At 40.5% G+C, this 22,145-nt stretch overlaps 1 protein-coding gene across 2 annotated transcripts in view; it reads right to left on the reverse strand.

The window, feature by feature from the left end:
- Window positions 1-8,655: 8,655 nt before the first annotated feature.
- Window positions 8,656-22,145, reverse strand: part of LOC113802831 (serine/threonine-protein phosphatase 6 regulatory ankyrin repeat subunit B) — a 14,469-nt gene continuing 979 nt past the window's right edge. For both annotated transcript variants that reach the window (XM_070134694.1, XM_070134699.1), the window contains exons 2-12: window positions 21,679-21,839; window positions 21,126-21,245; window positions 20,814-20,915; window positions 19,695-19,794; window positions 18,363-18,472; window positions 17,978-18,155; window positions 15,223-16,223; window positions 14,793-15,113; window positions 13,334-13,669; window positions 12,392-12,787; window positions 8,656-10,802 (exon numbers count right to left, since the gene is read on the reverse strand). In XM_070134694.1, coding sequence (XP_069990795.1) covers window positions 8,889-10,802; window positions 12,392-12,787; window positions 13,334-13,669; window positions 14,793-15,113; window positions 15,223-16,223; window positions 17,978-18,155; window positions 18,363-18,472; window positions 19,695-19,794; window positions 20,814-20,915; window positions 21,126-21,245; window positions 21,679-21,699 — 4,599 coding nt within the window. In that variant the 5' untranslated portion in view covers window positions 21,700-21,839 and the 3' untranslated portion in view covers window positions 8,656-8,888. The remainder of the gene's footprint in view (window positions 10,803-12,391; window positions 12,788-13,333; window positions 13,670-14,792; window positions 15,114-15,222; window positions 16,224-17,977; window positions 18,156-18,362; window positions 18,473-19,694; window positions 19,795-20,813; window positions 20,916-21,125; window positions 21,246-21,678; window positions 21,840-22,145) is intronic.

Below are 22,145 nucleotides of genomic sequence, written 5' to 3' on the forward strand. Positions count from 1 at the left end.
CACTGAGGAAGCTAAAGCAGACGCCTGCAGGTTGCATATCAGATGAGCCACTCAAGATACATTTTATCTAATCACAGACAATAAATTGATGCGCATCCAACTCATTTTAGCTCAATATAAAGATGAAAATAGCGTCCAAAAAGTAGGAGTCAACCGGGGAAAGTGAAAAGATTAACGCTATAAATCCCAAATCAAGGGGCCACGACCTACTTTTGAAATTTCGTATTTTCAGTATTCTTCGAGATAGCAATACAAATCAGTAAAATTCTTAAAATCCCGTACACATCTTGGCCATCGAACAGCAATACGACGGCAGCCAGTTCATGTTCAGTCCATGTTCCTAGGACAGAAAAAAAAACTTTTAACTGTTAAGTCAGAAGTGGAAGGCTGGGGTGGGGGTGGAATTTGAAAGTATGGTTATTTGCATTTTATTTGCCCATTTTCGAACGCGTTTTGGTCTTTCTTGCAATTACAGCTATGTACTCCAGCACCCTCGAACGCTTTCCTCGCACATGAGGGCTTGGAAGGACACGTTGATTCGGAAGATCCGGTTTTATCTCGGCATTCGGCTTCTCATGGGACTCTGTTCTAGGTGTCATGCGAGGGACTTCTAATCAACGGATCCCCTGAGGTCTTCTTCAGTCTTGACGATGACGAGGGATCGCTTGGACGCCTTTAGGTTAACTCCATTTCTCGGAAAATGAGGTCACCACGTGGAGAACGACCGTTTGTGGAAATTGCGTCCGTTGCTAGGCATCCTGGACGACACCAGAACCGTCTTCATTCCGCACAAGACCGTGGGCCTTCAAGAGATGTCACCACTCCCTCCACTACAACCCAAGCAAGCGGGCAAGGAGAGAGCTCAAGGTCTATAAGCTATGCTCGTCCGACGGTCCAGAGGCAGGGTATACAGCAACCTTCAATATCTACATTAGGCAAGATTGTGTGGCATTCCTCGCGAGCATGAAGACCGTCATCAATCTGCTAAAGAAGGCACGTCTCGACAAGAAATGCGAATTGCATCCGGAAGACCAGTGTTTTTGGTACAGTCTGTGCCGACCGATATGAAGGGCAAGCCCACGTACCTGCAGGCGAGTCGAGGGCAGCCGGAGTACCCCAGTGGCTGGACAAGCATCCTGTAACAATGCTCTCCATCCCCATACCAGCAATGTTGTTAGCCTGCCTCCCAACCACCGAGGAAAGAGAGGTCAAAGGCTAAGGCCATGTCTTACAACAACGGGATGAAGAGCGTTGACCTCTCGGATCAGCGAGCACAATCCTATCCTGCGACTGAAAAACCATCAAGTGATAAAAGATTTTCTTCTCGCTGTTGGATATGGTAGTCGTGGACGCGCTGGCTGTCCACAGGGCCATCTGCGGCAAGCATCCGCAGTGCGACTTCAGGAGGGAGATGATGAGAGGTCTGCTGCAACAAGGTGGTCACCCTGGCTCCTTTAGACGTGCTCTATCCCAGGAGCTTCAGGCTGAGGAAGACTAGCAGCTGCACATGACGGTGGACATTGGACACAACATTCCGACGTTGGAGGCAATGTGGGTGCTGCTAGAAAAGCGACAAGGGAAGGAAGTAGTAATTTTCTGTAAACTTCCCGCCAGAGCAAGTTGAAAACTTCCCAGGGCTAGGGAACCGTCCCGGGCACGTACCCCAGCGGGCCGATATGCGCACTGCTTCCTCACCCTGGAAGAGCAACTCGGGGGTGATTTTCTATCCGTCCATAATGGGTTAATTATAATTATCCGTATGATAGAAATAATACAGGTAATGAAAATGACAATGATAATAATAAAAGATGATGATGAGAGTGAGTAAATAATACTACTAATAATAAAAGATGATGAGAGTGAGTAAATAATACCTCTCTCTCTCTCTCTCTCTCTCTCTCTCTCTCTCTCTCAATCTCTCTCTCTCTCTCAATCTCTCTCTCTCTCTCTCTCTCTCTCTCTCTCTTTCTTTCTTTCTCTCTCTCTCTCTCTCTCTCTCTCTCTCTCTCTCTCTCTCTCATAGATCTTAGCTGTTGCTGACTTCAAGTTTTCGGGTTGTACACCTTTTAAATTTCAGTGTTTAAGAGATGTGTAAATCATAATAATTGTGACGACAGTAAAAGCACAATTGTAATACATCTCTGATCTAATCATGCCATGTCATTCGGAAATGTGTAATATACGTAGTGTTGTTTGATTATTGTTCCGCTAATAAAAATGATCTTCATTTTAATTATCATAAAATCTACATATTAGCTACAACTGAAATTTTGACAAAAGACTTGAGACTCGAAGGCGAGTGTTCTACCACTGAGTCGTTTGGCATAGTTATGAATTTGTTGTTTGGGATTAATATAATGCACGATAGGCACTCTATAGTTTCTGCTAAATACATCATCAGAAAGGGTTCAGTTTGTGTGTCTACGTGAGAGCGTGATCATTGCATGGTTTAGCATAAAAGAGGGAAAAAAGAGACATAAAAGAGGGAAGAGAGAGAGAGAGCGTGAGTCATGAGAGATAGTAGAAACATTCTAAGGACGGCATATCCATTATGTTAATTATAATCATCCGTATGATGGAAATAACAATATAAGTAATGATAATGATAATAATAAAAGATAAGAGTGAATAAATAATACCTTTCTTTCTGTCTGTCTGTCTGTCTGTCTGTCTGTCTGTCTGTCTGTCTGTCTCTCTCTCTCTTCAAGTTTTCGGGTTGTACACCTTTTGAATTTCAGTGCTTAAGAGATGTGCAAATTAATATAAAAGAGATGCCAGTAAAAGCACAATTGCAATACACCTGATCTAATCATGCCATGTCATTCGGAAATCTAATATATGTAATGTTGTTTGATTATTGTTCCGCTAATAAAAATGGTTTTCATTCTAATTATCATAAAATCTGCATATTACTTACAACTGCAAAACAGAACTTTTGACAAAAGACTTGGGGATCGAAGGCGAGTCATTTTGAATAGTTATGTTTGCTGTTTGGGATCAAGTTCTGAGGTTAACCATCACCAGGGTTAGTAAACTCTTTCTCAAATGCGTTGATAGTTTGTTTGTTAGTGATAAATTCCGCGTAGACCGCAATGGCCAATGATGGCTTAGCATGGAACTAAAGGCAATAGCGCAACTACGTGTTTCAATTTCGTGTTTTGTACTATTATTTGTAAATTCATGCTATGTGTTAAATACCGCTGCTGTTTGGGCAACACTTAACAAAATGTTATGCATAATTCTAATAGGATCATCAGAAAACTTACAAAACGCATTTCATATTTACAAGTAGCTTTCGTTCAGTCATGATATGATGCATCTGTATTGTGCGCCAATCAGGGAAAAAGTAATCCCGGATTTGACCGCACAATTGTAGACCGCAATTGTAGGTTTTGCTCCCGTCCTCAATTTCAAAACACGATTTGAAGCTTTTTAAATGGTTTTGTTTGTTTGCTGTGCATATAAATCATGCGAACGTCTTGGCGGCGGAAATTTCATCCGATGTCACTTCAACTGGCTTCTAGTTGGGCATCATCAAATCCTACTCACTGTAGCTGTAATTCTATATACATCCGTTTATTCTAGTACATGGTCCAGTTTTATTATTCATATCCGTTTTCTCTATCATCTGATGTTTAGAGAAAGGCAAAAATTTTGTTACAGTAAAGCAGTCAGCCATGACCGCGAGGCGAAGCGACTCGTTCTGTTCACCGCGCAATACCTCTTCTAACGTCTTATCAGGTAGGCCGTTCATTTGATTTTTCTGTACAACGCATGGTACGCTTTGCTCAGGTGAACGGAGGGACTGGTAACGCCTCACAAATGTGGTTCGACTCCATGGCCGGCATCCACAAAGATTCTCAAACAATTCTGGTGATAAAATGAGCCAAAAAACTGTTGGTCGTTTGTATACATTGTTTATTTGCGCTCATAAATGTATTGCTTATTCATAAATGCTCTAAACTGTACACAAATGTTTTCTTTGGGGTAATACTCAGATGTTCTGGTGCAACACAGGGTGCGTAAGAACACCGAAACGGACCGAAATGGAGCGAATCGGAGGCAAAACAAGTCGAAACGGAGCTGGTAGGATATTATTTATACCTTTTGATGCAAGAATTGTCCTCCGATTCGGTGTTCTTATGAATGGACCGAATTGGATGCAAAACAGGCCGACACGGAGCTTGTAGGAAATCATTAACTTTTGATGCAAGATTTATACTCTATAAGACTATTCAAGTCCACATAATGAAAATGGAGTTAGTATCTGACTTAGAAATCGATGATTTATGGAGCACAATTTTCGGTTTTCGCGCTGGCGTGGCCATATTAGATACAAGATTGGCTGGACTTTAATAGTTATATAAAGTACAATTATTGAATTAAAAGATAAGAATAACATCCGACAAGCTCCGTTTCGGCCCGTTTGGCAAGAGTGCATAAGAACACCGAAACGGACCGAATTGGATGTAAAATGGAGCTTGAAGATTATTTTGATCTGTTAATGCAAGAATTACACTTAATATAACTATTCAAGTCCAGCCAATCGCATCAAATATGGCTACACCAGTACACAAACCGAAAATTTTGCTCCATAAATCGCTTTCCCGGTCAGATACTAACTCAATCTTCATTAATTTGACTTAATTATATAAAGTACAATTCTTGCATTAAAAGATAAAAACAAGCTCCTACAAGCCTGTTTCGGGCTGTTTCGTTGTTCTTGTTAACTGTGCAATACGCACACACAATCGCCGAAATATAGGTTACCGAAAGCGACAAGCGGAAATAGAGGGGAAATAGATAACTCCATCCCTCACAGCAAAAAAAAACAAAAAAAAAAACAACAGAATAAGAAAAAAAGACAAAGTTTAAGCTGTAGTAGACATGTTTACTAGAAAATGACGAAAATGTCCATGTTTTTAATATCCGTTTTCTATAGGTTGGTACAAAGTACTAATAAATGGGGGTTACAGTGGGGGGGGGGGCTTGTCTCCCCATTAAACGGAATAAATATAAGGTGGGAAAGGTTCGGCTGGGTGTTTGGGTTAGAATGATGTCCTGGTTTTGGGTGGTGTGTAGCTCTGGGTAACAATTACCCATAATAATAATAATAATAATTATTATTATTATAAGAAAAAAAATTAACTTAAAATGTGAAGATGACCTTTGGTGAAGCGCCAAGGCTATGATATGGCTTAATACCAAACTTTGTAATTAATAAATTCACAAATAAATAAACACTGTATTTTCTTAAGAGAACAATGTATAACGAAGAGAAATAATACGCACGATAGGAATAAACATGAAAACTATTGGGAATGCAGTGCAATCTGTAGAAGCTTAAGGCCGTGTCACACTTAGACTTTTTCTGCATTCCTTTTCCGCTGGCACCACGGAAACTGGAGTCATATTGGCGCCCATGTGAATTATGAACAAGTCCGGTGAAATCTGTAAACACAGCAAGATGGCTCCAACCCCCGCCCAGACAAAACTAGAAGTTGTGCAGCTAGAAGAGAACTGATACCGAAATTTGGATCGAGTATCCTTCGGAATGGCCTAATATTGAATATTCCAACATTTATTGTAGTGGATATTAATAAACTCCGTAGAGTTAAAGATGTTGGTTTGGTAGCGTGTATTCCAACTACAGGTAATCTCCATGTGGGTCTGGCGTTAAGAAACAATGACTCTCAGGTGAGCTATAGAGTGATTCCGTAGTCACGATAAAAACAATAAGACCACTGGCTGACAAAAAGGAGCATCCATATTATACATATATTTCGCACAAAACTTTCAAAAAGAACAAATACACAGGACAACACACCATACACTTACTTGCAAAACACAGAGGCCACAGCCCGAGAAGCACCAGTCAGCCAGCTAAAAATCCAATGGTCTGTCATCACACACGAACAAAAGCCTCTCTCTAGACCGATCTGGCTTGACCTTATATACAGGTGGCTCCCGTGCTTACTGGGATTTTACCCATAATGCAATTAACTTTGTTTGTTAAATAGTGTATGGTGTGTCTAAAATAAATTAAGAAATACATAAAATAAAAAGAACGATAAAACTATACAAAAGTGGGCACATAAAATGGATAAAAGATAAGACAGTACGAAAAAGTGAAAGAAGGGATCCGTGAGAGAAAACGGAGAAACACGAAGGGAAAAACGAAAGAAAAACAAAGCTAAGGTGAATTAGTCGAAGACGAAAAGGCAAGAATAAAACAAGGTAAGTATAGAATATAAGGTAAGTAGTGTATAAGTAGTGTTGTGTATTGTAGTAGTAGTGTAGATGTAGAGGTAGATCACGGACCAGTGGGAAAGGTAGGTCAAAGGAATATAAAAACACAGGCTTATTCTTATTTAAAAAAAAGGCGCAGACACACAGGAAACAGCAAAGCCACGTCATCGTGCAGGGCGGAGGAGTCCATAGATTATCTAGAGCAATCCGTCACGTCAGGGGAACAGGCGGCCCGAAAGCCTACAGCCAGGGGAAATTCACTACATCTATGACACCAGATGATAATAATATTTATTTTAAAACATAATTTGCTACAGTAATGTATGGCGGTTAGCTATATAGGGTATTTTTCTGTGGAATCAGTGCCATTTCCTAAGATCACTTTTCTTCCCATTTACAAAGCGTTGATACAAAGGAGACAATGAAGTCACCTTAAGTCACAACCAACAGCAAAACAACTCCTCGGCATTTTCACGCAAAGAAACGAAATTCTCGGAAGAATTCAGCGACTTTGTAAGCAAAGGCAGTGATGTTTCGGACGAACAAGGGTATGTTTTCACCAAGTGCTCGTCGCTTGGGGTGGTTGCCAGGCGTTACCGAATCGGTCTATACTAAATAACACCGTCTTCTCGCTGCTCTCATCTAGTCGACGGGGGAAAAGCTGGATCAGTAGCGACTCGAGGTGTCATGACAGGAAAGGCTAGATCAGTAACAACTCGAGGTGTCATTCTGTTATTGGAAAAAGCACATAGGGGCTTTTCAATTTTCAAAAAGGGTGGAAAATCATTATTTTAATGGTTATATTTTCGTTGAAAATCATGAAAATAGCCCTGTGGATGAGAAAAATGGACGATTATGTTTATGCATGAATGATTCTCAAGTGGAATTACTTGAGAGTCAAGCCAAAGGCCTGTATTTTTAACTCAGCTTGAAGGAATTAAGTATACCTACTTTTATTAACATCTCCATACGCTCAATGCTACTGATCTAGCCTTTCCCTAGTGGAGGGACGGAGGGACGTGGTCACAAATGTAAACAAACAGCCGAGCAGCTAATTACCAACTTGTATCTGTTATTATTAAATACAAGAGAGAATTTTGCCAATTTCTTATCGTTTTATATAATAAATTGATTTTTTTTTGCATTACTATAACGATTATCTATTATAGATAATGATTAAAAAAAAAAAACACTGAAATTTTGAAAATGAAAACGATAATTATCGTCTGACTGGAAGTTATCGTATGCGGCCAATATGCCAGCGGTAGGAAACCTTGGCTATCGTTTATTGCGGTCCTCGTCTACATTTTTACTAAACTAGGTAACCATAAATCAGAAGAGTCAAATCATAAATTTCAAAGCTTGACCAAGTAAATAATATATTCAACATGAACATAATTTCCTTTAATAACGATAGACAAAATTTACTTTCTTCTAACATTTGTTTTGCTGTAGCATTAACTAAATATGAAAATATTTTTAGAAAAAGCCCCTCGTGTTCTCTTAGCTGTATTTGAAATATATTCCAATTCACAAGTATTTCATGAAACAGCAAAATTGGAATTGGATCACTTTCAGCCTAATATTATTGGCATGAGATTATAATAATTAGGGATGATAAGCTCGTGTATATATATAGATAAATAATGTATGTGCATATATATGTTTATGTATATATACTGTATGTATATATATATATATATATGTGTGTGTGTGTGTGTGTGTGTATGTGTATATATATATATATATATATATATATATATATATATATATATATATATATATATATATATATATATATATGTATGTATGTATGTATTATATATATTATATTATATATACATATTTTTTTATTACTTTTTTGAAGATACTATTCTATATTTCATATGATTATTTTTATCTTTACATCTTATATCACTTTTTTACATCATATTTTATATGATTTAGTTTGATTTCATACTTCATACTGGATATTATTTTCTTTTCACATTTCATTCTGTATTATTGTATATAATCTGATATTTTATATGAAGCGTTCAATATTATATCATTTACGAAATTCATGTTTCTTTTCTTATATGATTATATTTTCATGTTCTTTTGTATTTTACATTATCTAACACTTTTTTTTTATTATATTTTGCATTTTGTGATTTGTATATCATTATTCAAAATCTATATTCCATATCTTTATGTGTTTGAAATTGTTTGCGAAGAAGGAAATGCGTTCATTTTCTCAAGTATCCTTTAAAAGAATTACCTGATAAGATTTATTACATTATATCCAGCTAGTTTATGTTGAATAAACTTAATCACTTTAATCGTTATATAGTATTGTTATTAATTTTCCATGCCTGAAAGGTCAAGCCAAGTTATCTTAAAGAGGAAGGTCAGAAAGAAGCTATGAGGTTTATTGATATTTTATCAATCACAGATTAAACAGTCAATGATTATGAAAATTCAGTGGTGTCATATAAAGAACCACACAGAAAAAAAAATATATATATATATATCACCAAAGGTGTCATTGCAGGTCAAAAAACTGCAAAGAAAGAAAGAGATTAGAACATCATCAGCTTCCAAGAATCGGAGAAATTACAATCTCTGAAGACAATCTATTCCAAAGCCTACACAGAGGCTTAGTTATAGAACTTTAAGTAATCTGCATGTTCATTAAAGTCAAATTTGGGAGTGAAAAATTTAACAATTTCTGACGCTCCATGCCCAAGGCATGATGCTTCTGTGCCGCCAGCAAAGTAAGCTTCTATTTTCACAGGCTCTTTAGTATCTTTATCGCACATGCGTTCAAAAACTGTTCTTATCCTTTTATTTATATGGTCTGCCCAGTAGAGACTGTTTGTGAATTCCTGTAGTTCCAAGAAAAATGTGTTCTTTAAGACAAATCCTTTTGGGGATGAAATTTTGAAGAAGATTTTATCAAAATACCTGAATTTGTCTTGAATATCTCTCGGTGCCCACTTCTCCACTTTGAGGGAACTAAGGACCAACTTACATACAAGGAACACATGCCTCTGACGGGGAGTCAGATTCTTCATGATTTCATTCTCTGCCTTTGCGAAGGAGAACCTCCACTCGCCGTTGCCAATGCTGTTGATGTAGACTGACTTCAGGTGAGGCGGTGTGAGAGGAGGCCTCGGCAGATCTGTTGGCCAAGGAGCCTCCATGGTGGGTACGATATCCACATCCACCAGCAGTAAAGGGAACTCCTTACCCGTCCAGGCAAGGCTGAGTCCCACCCCAACCTGAGTCTTTTTTACCCCAGGTGGAATAATAGCTATTCTCTCATCTTCAGGTTCAAAATTTGCAATGCATTCTTTAACCAAATTGTAAAATGTGTGTAAGAAATTACTTCCTTTAAGAAGGGGAATAATGCCTTGGCTGTTTGATGATACATTAATCTTTGTTCTGCAGCCAGTATAAGAAAGTCCCACTTCTTGCAATGACACTTGTAGGTCTCCATTACCAAACCCATGTAAATTGCTTAATACAATGTTACAGTCGAATTCGTCTGGACAAAAAAGCCTTACATTGTCTGCTGAACTTCCCAGCAGTAGGAGTTCCCCATTGAACACAGAATTTTTCTTTGCAACTGAATTCTGAACATTTTTTACTAGATTAAATACCGCTGTTTTTATAACTTTAGATTCTCCCTTTGAATAGTTCACATGGATTCTAGTTATTCCTTCACCTATGCCGCTCACCTCCCATTTTTTCTTAAATTCATTCAAAAGAGCTTTTGTTCTTTGAGGGCCAGTGTTCGTTTTCTGCATGTCTATATCTAGCAGAGACTCTGAGTCTAATTCATATAGCTTCAGGTAGTTCTTGTAGCCATCTAATAGATCCATAGCTGTCAGCCCACATCTGTTTACTTGACCTGTCCTTAAAAAGTCCCCTAAATCCTTGTAGCCATACATACAGGCATAGTGTGCAGGTGTGTTGCCGAAACGGTCCTTTGCCTCAACCGAAGCTCCGTGACTGACGAGGTACCTGGCTGCGGAAGCGTTGTTCTTCAGAGCGGCGTAATGCAAGGGCGATGCCCAACACACTTCCAGTTCTTGATTGACCTTCTGGCCTCCCACTTGCACCAGGAGATGGAGAAACAATGGAAACTCCTTTCCACAACTCAGAATCACTGCTTTCTCTACAATTTTACTTAACGTGTTCATTGGCATATCCCTCTCTGTATTAGCCATCTTTACTTTAAATACAGAATATTTGGCCCGGTTTTCAGTAATCAACTCCAAAAGGTCGTTGCAAGTAACATCACAGAATTTACTTGCTGATCCCTCATCTTCACAGTCTTTCGCATTCTGGTTTCTGATGTCATAAACCAGTTTCATCATCCAGTCATCACTTTCAGATAACTGATAATTCAGCCAACCGAAGACTGTCTTCCAGCAAAGTGTATTACTGTATTCCGAATACAGTGAAAGGAGAAGTAAGACAAACTGTTTTGCTTCCTGTTTCTGGGTAGGCTCTCTCGCTTTTTCCGATTCATCAGCCAGACGTCTGCATTCCCTCACCAAAGAAGCCTGCAAGAGAAATTGAATCTAGTAATTTATAACTTGTAAGCTTCACACATACGTGTGAACACACACACACACACACACACACACACACACACACACACACACACACACACATATATATATATAGAGAGAGAGAGAGAGGGAAAGGGAAAAGGTTAATGGTTGTAACAAATAAATGTGCTAAACGTCAAAGTCAAATAGCATTATACTAAATTACATTAGCAAAAAGGGTTAGTAATGGGTTATTGATGAGGGTAATGTTAAAAGTTGAACAGTACTAGAAGGTAGTATGACAGTGAGAAGGGAAGAAATCGGGAACTGATAGGGTATAGTATAAGGTAAAGGTTGTTAGCAGGGGAATCCGTTAAGGGAGTAGATCAAATTAGACCAAATGGAAGGTGTTTATGCGACTGAGGAAATAGAATAATTTATCAAAGGAAAATATAGGGGATTCTGAGAGGATATCCGGTAGTTTGGGGAGTTGGCTGTGAAGAGGGGATAGGATAGGAGGATGTGTAGGATTGGAAGAGGAACATTGCAAGAGGAGAGTAGAAGTGGATCAGATTGTGACATGAGATAGGAATGTGTGAGGCGAGTGTGTCCAATGCGTAAGCGGTCAAGAGCAGTTTACCAGTGTCTATTCTGATAGAATGAAATGGACCAAGAAGAGATGTAAGGTTAAATGTAGTTATGATGTAGTTTATTAGTCGTAAGACTGGACCAGAAAAACTACCAGCGGGTAAAGAGGAAGGTACTGAAGTGAGAGTAGTAGTAGTCACAGGATGATATATGTGAAAATCTGGCTTGATGGGATGTGGACAAGGCCATGGATTGTCCTTGTGTGCCTTCCTGTTCATTGCCGGGATCCTTAGGTGGCTGGGTATCCAGCAAAAGTGTGTGGTGTATGACTACATGAAATAGTTGGATGTTGCGGGTAAGAGGGTTGATTGGCTGTAGAGATTGTATAAGAGATAATGAGTTTTTGGAGTTGGTGTACACACACACAAATATGTGTGTGTGTGTGTGTATAATAGTAATGCTGTTGCTGATTGGCTTGAGTGCACCTCAAATTGAGAAAGCTTTAAAATGGAGAGGCTGCAAAGGATTTTGAAACGGTAATGTTCCCTCCATCTTCAACTGCTACCCAGAGTGAGTAGTTGTTCAGCAAGCGACGTTCCTTCCATTTCGCCAAGAAATGTGTCTCTGGCCGCATTGTTGTCGTTAAAGTTTGCTTACGTACATTGCACGACAGCCGAGGCCTTATAATGTTATGTCTTTCAAAGGTGGATTACAAAGGTGGTATGTACCTGTAATTGCAACATCTGCAAATTCCTCTATATCTTAACGGAGACCTAGGCATACAGAGGTTTGACACATACTCATACATATGTGCGTGTGTGTTTCTCTCCTTCCAACGTCTTATGTGACGGTTAACCCCTTGTCTACTGGGAACCCGTCCAGCTTCCATGGAGAAATCCAACCACAACACTACCTTCTACAACACCCAGCCATCGCTGGGTGACTCGCTCGTAATCTTTAGAGAGATGAAACGAAGTAGCGGGTTAATCATATCTGAATAAAGGGAATCTTACCTTCAAAATCTGCCGTCTTGTGACATCTGGTATGTGGTCGACAGGAGCCCGCCCCACATTGTCCGGCAGGAAGAGGTTCGCTCCCATGTGGAGGACGAGGTTTGTAGCTGTGTCGAGGTGTCCCGAGTCAAGGGCCGCGTGTAGGGGTGTTCTTTTGTCCTTATTCTGGGACACGGCACTGCCGCCGCTGTGCCAGATCCACCAAGCGAATGTGGTTGCTCCATTGGCACAGGCTCGGAACAGCAGACTGTCTAGTGTTATTGCAGAGTTTTCTGGTATGCTGACCTTTGCATCCCAAGGTTTCTTTCCTTCCAAGGAATTCACTAAATATTCTGCGAAAAGCTGCAAGTCGGCATCCAGGAGCGACATTTCCATCAGAATCTTGTGGATCACAGCCTGTGGTGTTTTATAGTTAGGTATACTGTAACATAGAGGTCGCCAACTTATGGCACGAGTGCCAGACGTGGCACGCAGAGCATTTGTCTATGGCACACCATGTGATTGAGAGGACCAAAGAAAAAGTTAAACAGTAAGATAATATGGTTGGTATAAATCTAAAATTATAAGACATATCTATTTTTTGTTACAAAAAATACTAAATGCTACAAGAATATTACATTTGTTATGCATGCGTAACATCTTGGTATACAGTGCTGAAAAAAAAACTGGCACACGAGTTATGAATAAGAAGTCATTAATTATCAAGTGCCACACTATGCTCAAAAGGTTGCCGATCCCTCCTGTAAAAGATGTGGCATGGTGCGCATGGTGAACGGCATCAGCATACATGATATTAATGGATAAACCAATACATGATACATGTTTTGCAGGATACGATGTCATTTTTCCTTTACAGTTAATATGCGTATGGCATTCACCTATATACAAACTTTCCTTTTTAAATCATTTTGAGCACAGAAACATGTACCTTATATAGCTCACCCTTGTAACAACAACTCCAACCCATGTTGTGATGTCCTGGGTCCTCCATGCCAACTGCATTGGACTAACGCTATCAGCAGACGACGTCATTGGCGCTCCAGCAGCTAGTAGAAGTGGCAACAGAGGAGTGCAATTGGTTGCAATGGCAAGGTGCAGCGGGTAGCAGGAGTGTCCTTCCGGGGGCTCCAAAGGGGCACCGGACGCTAGCAGTGAGGAGGCCTCCTTCACGGCCCCCAGACGGTCTGCTTGTTCCTTATCATCTCCTTTTAAGTTGGCTTTTGCTGCTTTTGTTATCGAATTCAGCAAGCTAGTATAAAGCTTTGTCTTTTCGCGATCCTGGAAAAAGTAAGTTTATGTTTAATTTTTTTGTTTTTTAGAATATACAGGTAAATATACATGTTTTTTTTTTCAAATATTGACAAACAAGGTAATTTGTTAACACTGTTAACACTGTCTTACATTTTCAAATGAATGTATATGTGTATACCAGCATGGATATACAATATATTTTGATACACTGTGTGTGTGTGTGAGTGAGTGTGTGTGTGTGTGCGTGTGTGTGTGTGTGTGTGTGTGTGTGTGTGTGTGTGTGTGTGTGTGTGTGTGTGTGTGTGTGTGTGTGTGTGTGTGTGTGTGTGTGTGTGTGTGTGTGTGTTTTCTCTCTGACAAAGACACGATTTCAGGAAGAAAAAAGGATTTCATTAGCCATGTTGTTATACATGGGTTTCCTGAATCTCAGCCATTGGTTGTGTATCATCATTACACGGAGAAAGTTGGATATTAATTGGGACTTTTATCTTTTATTTAATTAACATTGAAAAGATATTATTCATACCATGCTTCTGAATATCATTTTCTTGTTGCTGGCGGTAGTTTCCACTTTGAAAAGGAGACTTGTACATATATTTTTTGCTTTTGTGAAATAAAGTATTCAAAATGGATGAGATTTTTTTCTTTTGTTGCTGGTGTTGCAAGGGCAGCCTTTATCGTTGTCATCATTATGATGCTACCTATCTACTGACTACACATTAAATGTGTCTGTGGAGACAGATCATAAGTAAAGTTGACCACACATAGAAAGGTATTGGGTACCATCGTATGTACCGATTAAGGTGTTCAGAATGTGTATACATGGATATAGATGTGTGTTCGTGAGTGTATGTGTATGTGTGTGTGTGTGTGTGTGTGTGTGTGTGTGCGTGCGTGTGTGTGTGTGTGTGTGTGTGTGTGTGTGTGTGTGTGTGTGTGTGTGTGTGTGTGTGTGTGTTTCGCAAATAAACGGGAAAAGAGATCATAATGGTCCACAATCCAATCTCCGTGTTCCGCCCGTTTTATTCAGGCTTTTTTAAATGACTTTGCTCCTCGTCTCACCGTAAAAGAAAAACAAAAAATAGGAAACTGCGGAAATAACGGCATAAATTTAACTGAAATAAATAAACTTGTTCAGTTGAAAGGTTACCGTTTCTTCAACTTTGACCTCGTCTGCAATCGCCTTTGCAGCCTCCAGGTGGCCCTTCTCCCGGGCGAGGTCCGAGGGCGTCTTGCCGTCGTGGGTGCGGGCGGTGGGCAGGGCGCCGCGCTCCAGCAGGACCCCGATTTTGGGTCGGTCGCCCTGCTCCGCCGCCACGTGGAGCAGCGTCCGGCCCCGCTCGTCCTGGTAGTGCATGTCGCAGACGCCGAAGTCAACGGCAGTGGCCAAGGCTTCCGCGCTCGCGTTCTTCTCTCTGCAGTAAGCGTGGTAGAAGTCTCCGCTCTTCTTGTATTGTCTCATGCAAATATTCTGAAATGAAGGTAATTGGTTGTATATTATACATGAATTGATACTGCTCTGTGGCTGAACATTTTCATTTGCATTATTAGTCATGATTTCCTTGGAAAGCGTCATTTACCATCAAGTGTTTCTGATCTTGTAAATCAGCTTGGCGTGCATTCTTGTTGAGCCACCAGGCTGTGTGAACATGGCCGCGGATGAGAGCTGTGTCCTCTGCACTCAAATTTTCCTTATCACGTGTGTCGACAAGAGTACCTTCTAATTCAACAAGTTTCTGGGCAGTGGACAGCCTTCCATAGAAGGAAGCCTTGTGAAGGACTGAGAGTCCCATGTCTGTCCGAATATTTATATCTGCTCTCTCTTCCACCAGCACCTCGACTACCGAAGTGTGTCCGCAAAGAGCGGCATAATGAAGAGGTGTGGTACTTCGCTCGTCTTTAGCATTGGGATCGGCTCCATGAAGGATCAACACTTTGGCCAAAACAGCGTCACCTCTGAGAGCAGCATAATGCAAAGCTGTGTGGTGGGTAGGCGTTTCCCTTTTAACGTCTGCTTTTTTCATTAGCAGCAACTTAACAACTTCTGTATGGCCCGCCAGTGATGCATAGTGGAGGGGAGTATTGCCCTCAGGTGAAATTGTCTCTGGGTTTCTAAGGACATCTAACATATGGCTTTGCTCTCTTGCATACACAAGAAGTGTTTCACTTGTTGCACTTGAATTGTTTACATCAATATCTTCACAGTCAGACAATCTTTCCACGACATCAGCCTTTCCAGTCAGTGCAGAAAGATGAAGAGGAGTGTCACCAGTAGCATTAGAGGGGTTCGGGTCACATTGCTTATGCAGTAGTAATTCTACAACATCGGTATGTCCTTCATAGGCTGCATAGTGAAGTGGGGTGTTCTTGGTGGCACCGGTTAAAGCAGAGAGATCTTCGCCTTTTTCTGACAGTTTAAGCACCTCGTCAGCACGCCCGTCTCTTGCCGCCTTGTGTATGAGGCCCATGTTCTTCGTTTCCAGTATTTCTTTACCCACAACCATCGCGATAGCATCGTGTGCCGAAGGATATGACAAATCATCTTCCATGATTTCACCAGGGTCAATAGCATGAATTCCATCTGCACATGGTAAAAGATAGATTAGATACAATGGTTTCAAAGAACCCCATAATATGATATATGATAATACCTCTGTTGTGCGTACATATGAAGTATTATACCTATTCACTGTTTATTCTCCAATCATGATCATATAAGTTATATGTTTCAAAATAATTAAAACATGATAAAAAACAGATCTACTTCTCAGTACGTTACCAGTTACAGCAGAAGCATTCACTAAGTAAAAATCAGCTGGCACGTTAACAGTACCACGTGGTGGAATGCATACCGCTCTAACATATAAACAAACCACCAACTCCAAAACACTTTATGATTACACATCGACCTTAAATATCCCAGTCATTAGCCTTGGCTGTTGGCGACGTTAAGAACACTTCACTCTCTTTGTAAGCGAACAAAAACTGTTGCTTTCAGGCCACCATAGTCTTGCTAGCGCTGTTTGCTAGTACCTCTAACTCTCGACACATCTAGGATTTTCTACATATATACGTACGTGTATACTTCTTCCTCAATCTGTCCTAGTGAAACACCTTAGAGTGGATACTGGAGAGACAAGGGATTTTGAAGTGAACCTGAAGGAAAACCACAACCAGTCTTTGGCTGCTACCACACAGAAGCCAGCACTACGGTGAATCTTCCAGTTTTGTAGGATTTATCAAATATGTAGTCGATGTCCTTGAGCACAGTGCTACACCATGTCCAGTGATGCAAGTCGGAGAGCTCATACCAAGAGCCAGATATCGTCAATCTCAGGGACCTAATAAAGTCCCGGGGCAATGTCCATCGCTAGAATCAGCTCCTGAGCCATTTTGAATATTTCATTTTTTTGCACAGAAGAACGATAGCTCCGAGCGCTCGCCATGACGAAAATAATGAAGTTCGCACGTTAATACAGTACGATACATTGAAAGATTGTTAAATGGATAGAATGTTAAATTTATAGATAGATGAATGAATAAACTGATAAGTAGATATATATGTATATTTAAATATAAAAAAATGTATGTATTTATAATATATATACCCATATTACGCATATGCAAATGTTTGTACATACACACACTAGCACAAAGACACATGTTATCGCTCCCCTGTGGCCGACCTGAATATTTTTGGAAACTAAGCCATTTCATCTTTCGTTTCCCTCAAATAAGTGATAACAAAACATGTAATATTAGTTGTCGTTGACTTTGTAGTGGAATATTCTTCATATGTGCTCTTCTGGAATTATCTATTTATCAAAATGATAACACCTAATCAAACTAATAAAGTGACTTTTTGTTTGTTTGCATGTTTGATTACCAGAACCAAACATATTGAGTAAATAGAGACCATGATACATGGCATTTTTCAAAATAGAACATGAACTAAACACAAAATCACAGTGAGGGTACAGTTATATAGATGTGTTATTATTATTATATGTCTGTGTTAGTGGACAAAATGCGTACGTATCTAGAAGTACATGTTTTGCTTTTTTTCATTTCATGTTATTTTTGGGACATTGACGTTGATAAATACATTTACTTTGGGTATGTATCCCTCATAAGGCTTACCGTTTGGGGGCTGCACCAACCTCTCTTTCAAAGGATCTGTTAAATGTCAAGACGAACTACACTGTATTTTCAACTTGATTCCCTGACAAATGATGATGATAATATAGATATATCTAGATCGATCGATAGACTGCGTGGCCTTTTATGCCTGAAAAAGTCTTGAACCTTGTCCTTCTGACTGTTTTGCTTTCGAACCTGCGAATTCCTCTAGTGGTGGAGGCGGTGCAGGAAACGGTCTGTGTTGGGCAGTGTTTCGGCTGGAGTCCTTCAGGTACTCCCGCTTGGCCTCCTCGACGCCGCCAGATTGAATGATGAAATCGTAGACGTACTTCCGTGTCTCCCGGTCCTCCATCTGCTGCTGGTTCAGGCCGACCTGCGGAGGGGAGAGGAACGGGGAGAAAATTTTGCATTCTGTTGACTCGACTGACTAAATTCAAGTTTGGGAATATGCATAGCAAAGACCGTTATTTACAGACCTGTCCGGCGTAAAGGCGCAATGAATAAAAAGATAAAATAGTAAAACACTGAAATATAATATCACAGTTACAATAACAACTTACAGTCTCGCATAGACACTCACGGCTCGGAAGAAGTCTCTGAGTCCATTGCCAAATTCCTTGTACTCGTTGTACTGAGAGAAGTCCTTGTCCCGGTCCTGCAATTCCTGATGCTGTGTCTGCCCCAAGTGTCCTATTCGGGAGGTCGAGGTCGGGCCGTGAGAAAGAGCGATTGGAAAATATCAAGAGGATTTCATTGCTTTCTGTCGAGGAAGCTGTTTTAGGGAAAAAAAAAAAAAAAAAAAAAAAAAACAAGGATCGGGGTCCTTGAGGGAATGCAGTTGTTACTTAGTTTGGTAAGTGGGCGAGTAAATGAAAGAGAGAGTGAGAAAGAGGGAGAGAGAGAGAGAGAGAGAGAGAGAGAGAGAGAGAGAGAGAGAGAGAGAGAGAGCGGGGGGGGGGGGGGGAGCGAGCAAAAGAGAGGAAGAAAGGGAGAGTGAGGGAGGAAAAAATGGCAGAAAGGGAGAAAGTGGTGAGAAAGAAAGTAAGAGAGGGGGGGGGATAAAAAGAGGTGAGTGAGGAAGAGGGAGAGAGAAATGAGTAGGAGAGAGAGAGAGAGGTAGAAAGTGACAGAAGGGGAGGAGGAGAGATGGAGAGGGCGAGAGAGAGGGAGAAAGCGGAGAGAAAGGAAGGGTTTAAGAGAGAAGAGAGGGAAAGAAAAATAGAAATAAATAAAGAGAGAGAGAGAGATTGTGAAAGAGAGAGGAGGGAATGGGGGGAGAGAGAGAGAGAGAGATTGGGAGGGAGGGTGAGAAAAAGAGAGAGAGGAGAAAACAGAAGAGAGAGTAGTAGAAAGAGAAGGTAGAGAGATGGGAGGAAGGGATGGAGGGAGTGGGAGGAGAGAGAAAGATGAAAGAGAGAGGAAAGAGAGGGTGAGGGAAGGAAGAATGGAAGGAGGGAGAGAGATGGGGAGGGAAGGAAGGGGGGACATAGGCACGGAAGGAAGGGGAAGCAGTGAATGTGGATGGGCGGGAGAGAGGGAGACAGGGAGGAAGGGAAGGAAGATAGGAGGGAGGGAAAGCAAGAAAGGAATAGGGAAGAACGAAAAAAGGAGAAAGAAAGAAAATAAACAACAAAAAGAGAGAAGAAGAAAAGGGGCAAAAAGCAATGAAGAAGAGAAGAGATTAAACAAGTAAGAACGAAGGATGTGTAATATTCCACTGACAAAAATATACATTCTAAGATGATTTACAGATATACAATACACTGGAAATCACATTGTCATTCAGTTTGAATTACTCAACATTTAAGAATAACTGACGCGAACAAAGTACACTCGAATTTACGAAGAGATCCACATATGTGTATCTCGAAATCAGAAAACGTTTCACGCCCAAAAACGTTTCGAGACTGACCTTCGCTCCTCCTCCTGCGTTTAAACAGCTGTTCTATGACGGCGTCGAGAAAGGTCTTCGCGTCTGCTTTGTCTACGAAGTTGAAGCCGATCATCTTTTCCTGTAACAAAAAGATGAAAAAAAAACGTTGGTATAGATGTATATGTATCTACGTATACTCATCTACTTTCGAGACTTGTGAGAATTCCATGGAGCAAGACATAAAAGTGGAGATACTCCTCTTTCCCTCTCCCTCTCCACTTTTTGTTTTCACTTTCCCTTTCCTCTCCCTCTCCTTTTCCATTCCCTCTCTTTCCCTCCCATACCCCCGTCTTTTTTTCTTTCTTATATCTCTTTATTTTTTAATCTCCCTTCTTCCTTTCTCACTCTTCCTTTTCTCCCCTCTTCACATTCTACATTCCTTCTTCACCTCACGCCTCGAATAAGTAAAAATTATGCATAAACTAACGGTCTAACTACTTTAATGCAGTGCACTTGCCTTAAAGAGTAAATATAACAATGCTAATAACGATGACAATAATAACAATAATGATGTGTGTGTGCACATATATTTGTTTGTGTGTGTGTGTCATTCTTTAATATCTAAGTCATGACCCCATTTCCCTCCAAAATTAATAGACTTGTATTTCGCAGTCACATGGAATCTGATTCTAAGCATTAGATGCTCATCTTACGGACCGACTACAAGTGATACTGTACAGTGTAATAACATATAACGTTTTGTGTTCGTGGTTGTATATTTATTTATTTTGCGGGGTCTGTCTCTGTGTCTATTTTTTCTGTGTCTTGCTTGTCTTCATATGTCTCACTGTCTAATTCTGTCTGTCTTTCTGTTCGCCTATCTGTAGCTCTGTCTCTATATTTGTCCATCTGTGTCTGTGTTTGTATGCAAATGTGTTTGTCTATGTGACTGTGTTTAACTGTCTGGGGTTTTTGTTTGACTGTCTGCATCTGTTTTGTGTGTGTGTGTGTGTGTGTGTGTGTGTGTGTGTGTGTGTGTGTGTGTGTGTGTGTGTGTGTGTGTGTTTATATCTGTGTTCATTTGTTTGTGTTTATGATGACGACGATGAGTGATACAGGAATCACAATCATAACCTAATGGAAACAACAACAGCTTACGTCAGATTTGAAGTGATGGAAATGAGATCCAGAATCGTAGTAGGAAAACTCCCTGTGAATTTCCTGTTCGAAGACCCTTTGGCCTCTCGCGCTGTCGTCAACCTAGAACGTAATGGCAGAACAGCGATCGTGTCTTCAAATACTGTGAGCGAATTCCAATTTATTCTCAAAATTTGTAGTAAATTGTTATTAAAGAAAAAATGATAGATGGAGAGGCAAATTTTTGAGACGGGGAAACAAAAGAGGAACGTAGAGTTGAATAAAATAATTATTAAAAGAAGGAAGGACTGACGACTGATGGAAACAACTCACCTGGATGAAAACCTTGCCGACATCTTTCGTTAAGCTGGCCACTCCCGAGTGGATCTTGCACCAGCTGTCATGGTGCGGCGGCTCTGTCCCGTACATGTGCACCATAGCCGTTGCTAGTGTCTGTGAGGAGGAAAGGATATTTAAAATCACCGAAGAACAAATAAAGCCGTTTTCCTCACCACGAGAAAATATGACAGTCTAGGTTTCAGCTTAGTTGCTGATGTCTAGAATTTGGCAAACAGCTAGTTATTTGATGGTTATATGAAGTTTATTGTGAACCACTGCTTTTAGTTATTATCTAAATGGGTCTGTACTTATGCCAGTAACACATAGTAATACCTACTGACTAAATATCCAAGTTTCATCAGCTCACACCTGATAACGGTACTATCTTTGGAAAATTTCTTCTGACACATCACCCCAACTCATTACTGAACCAACCCTATTCATCCTTGAAGAGCCAATAACCCTAAATATTTACCTCACAACCCAGGGCTTTTAGCTTTCACCCCCGCCCCCCCCCCCACCCCTGTCCTTCCCTCGCCAGCCTCACCTGACACTGCGGGCCGAGCATCCTGAAAACCGCCTGGTTCTCTCCCTCAGTGTGTTGGAGGGTTTGTGCGGCGGCGTCCTCGTCTATCCCGTCATGGTGCCGCCTTGGCCACCTCGACGGCTTCCTTGGCTCTGACCTTAACGCTCCTCGTGGTGCAAATGCTGCAAAGGACGAGATACCTGTGTAAGCGTAAGGGGCGTTGGGCCTTCGTGCATGTGTGGAGATATCGGAGGATTTCCATGATTCTAACTTTTTTAATGCACATCCCCTGTAAGAAGAATATTTCGACCTAAGTATCACGCAACCAAATTGTTCTCATACTATATCGCGGTCGTATCTTTCATTACATGACCCCGTTCAGTCAGATCGCTTCGTCAATATGTACAATAATTGAGATATATCACTAAAATGAAAATAATTTCTAGACATTTTTCAGTCATCCCTAAATAATAAAAAATGAGAACATA

This window comes from Penaeus vannamei, chromosome 2, assembly GCF_042767895.1.
Source record: "Penaeus vannamei isolate JL-2024 chromosome 2, ASM4276789v1, whole genome shotgun sequence".
NCBI lineage: Eukaryota > Metazoa > Arthropoda > Malacostraca > Decapoda > Penaeidae > Penaeus > Penaeus vannamei.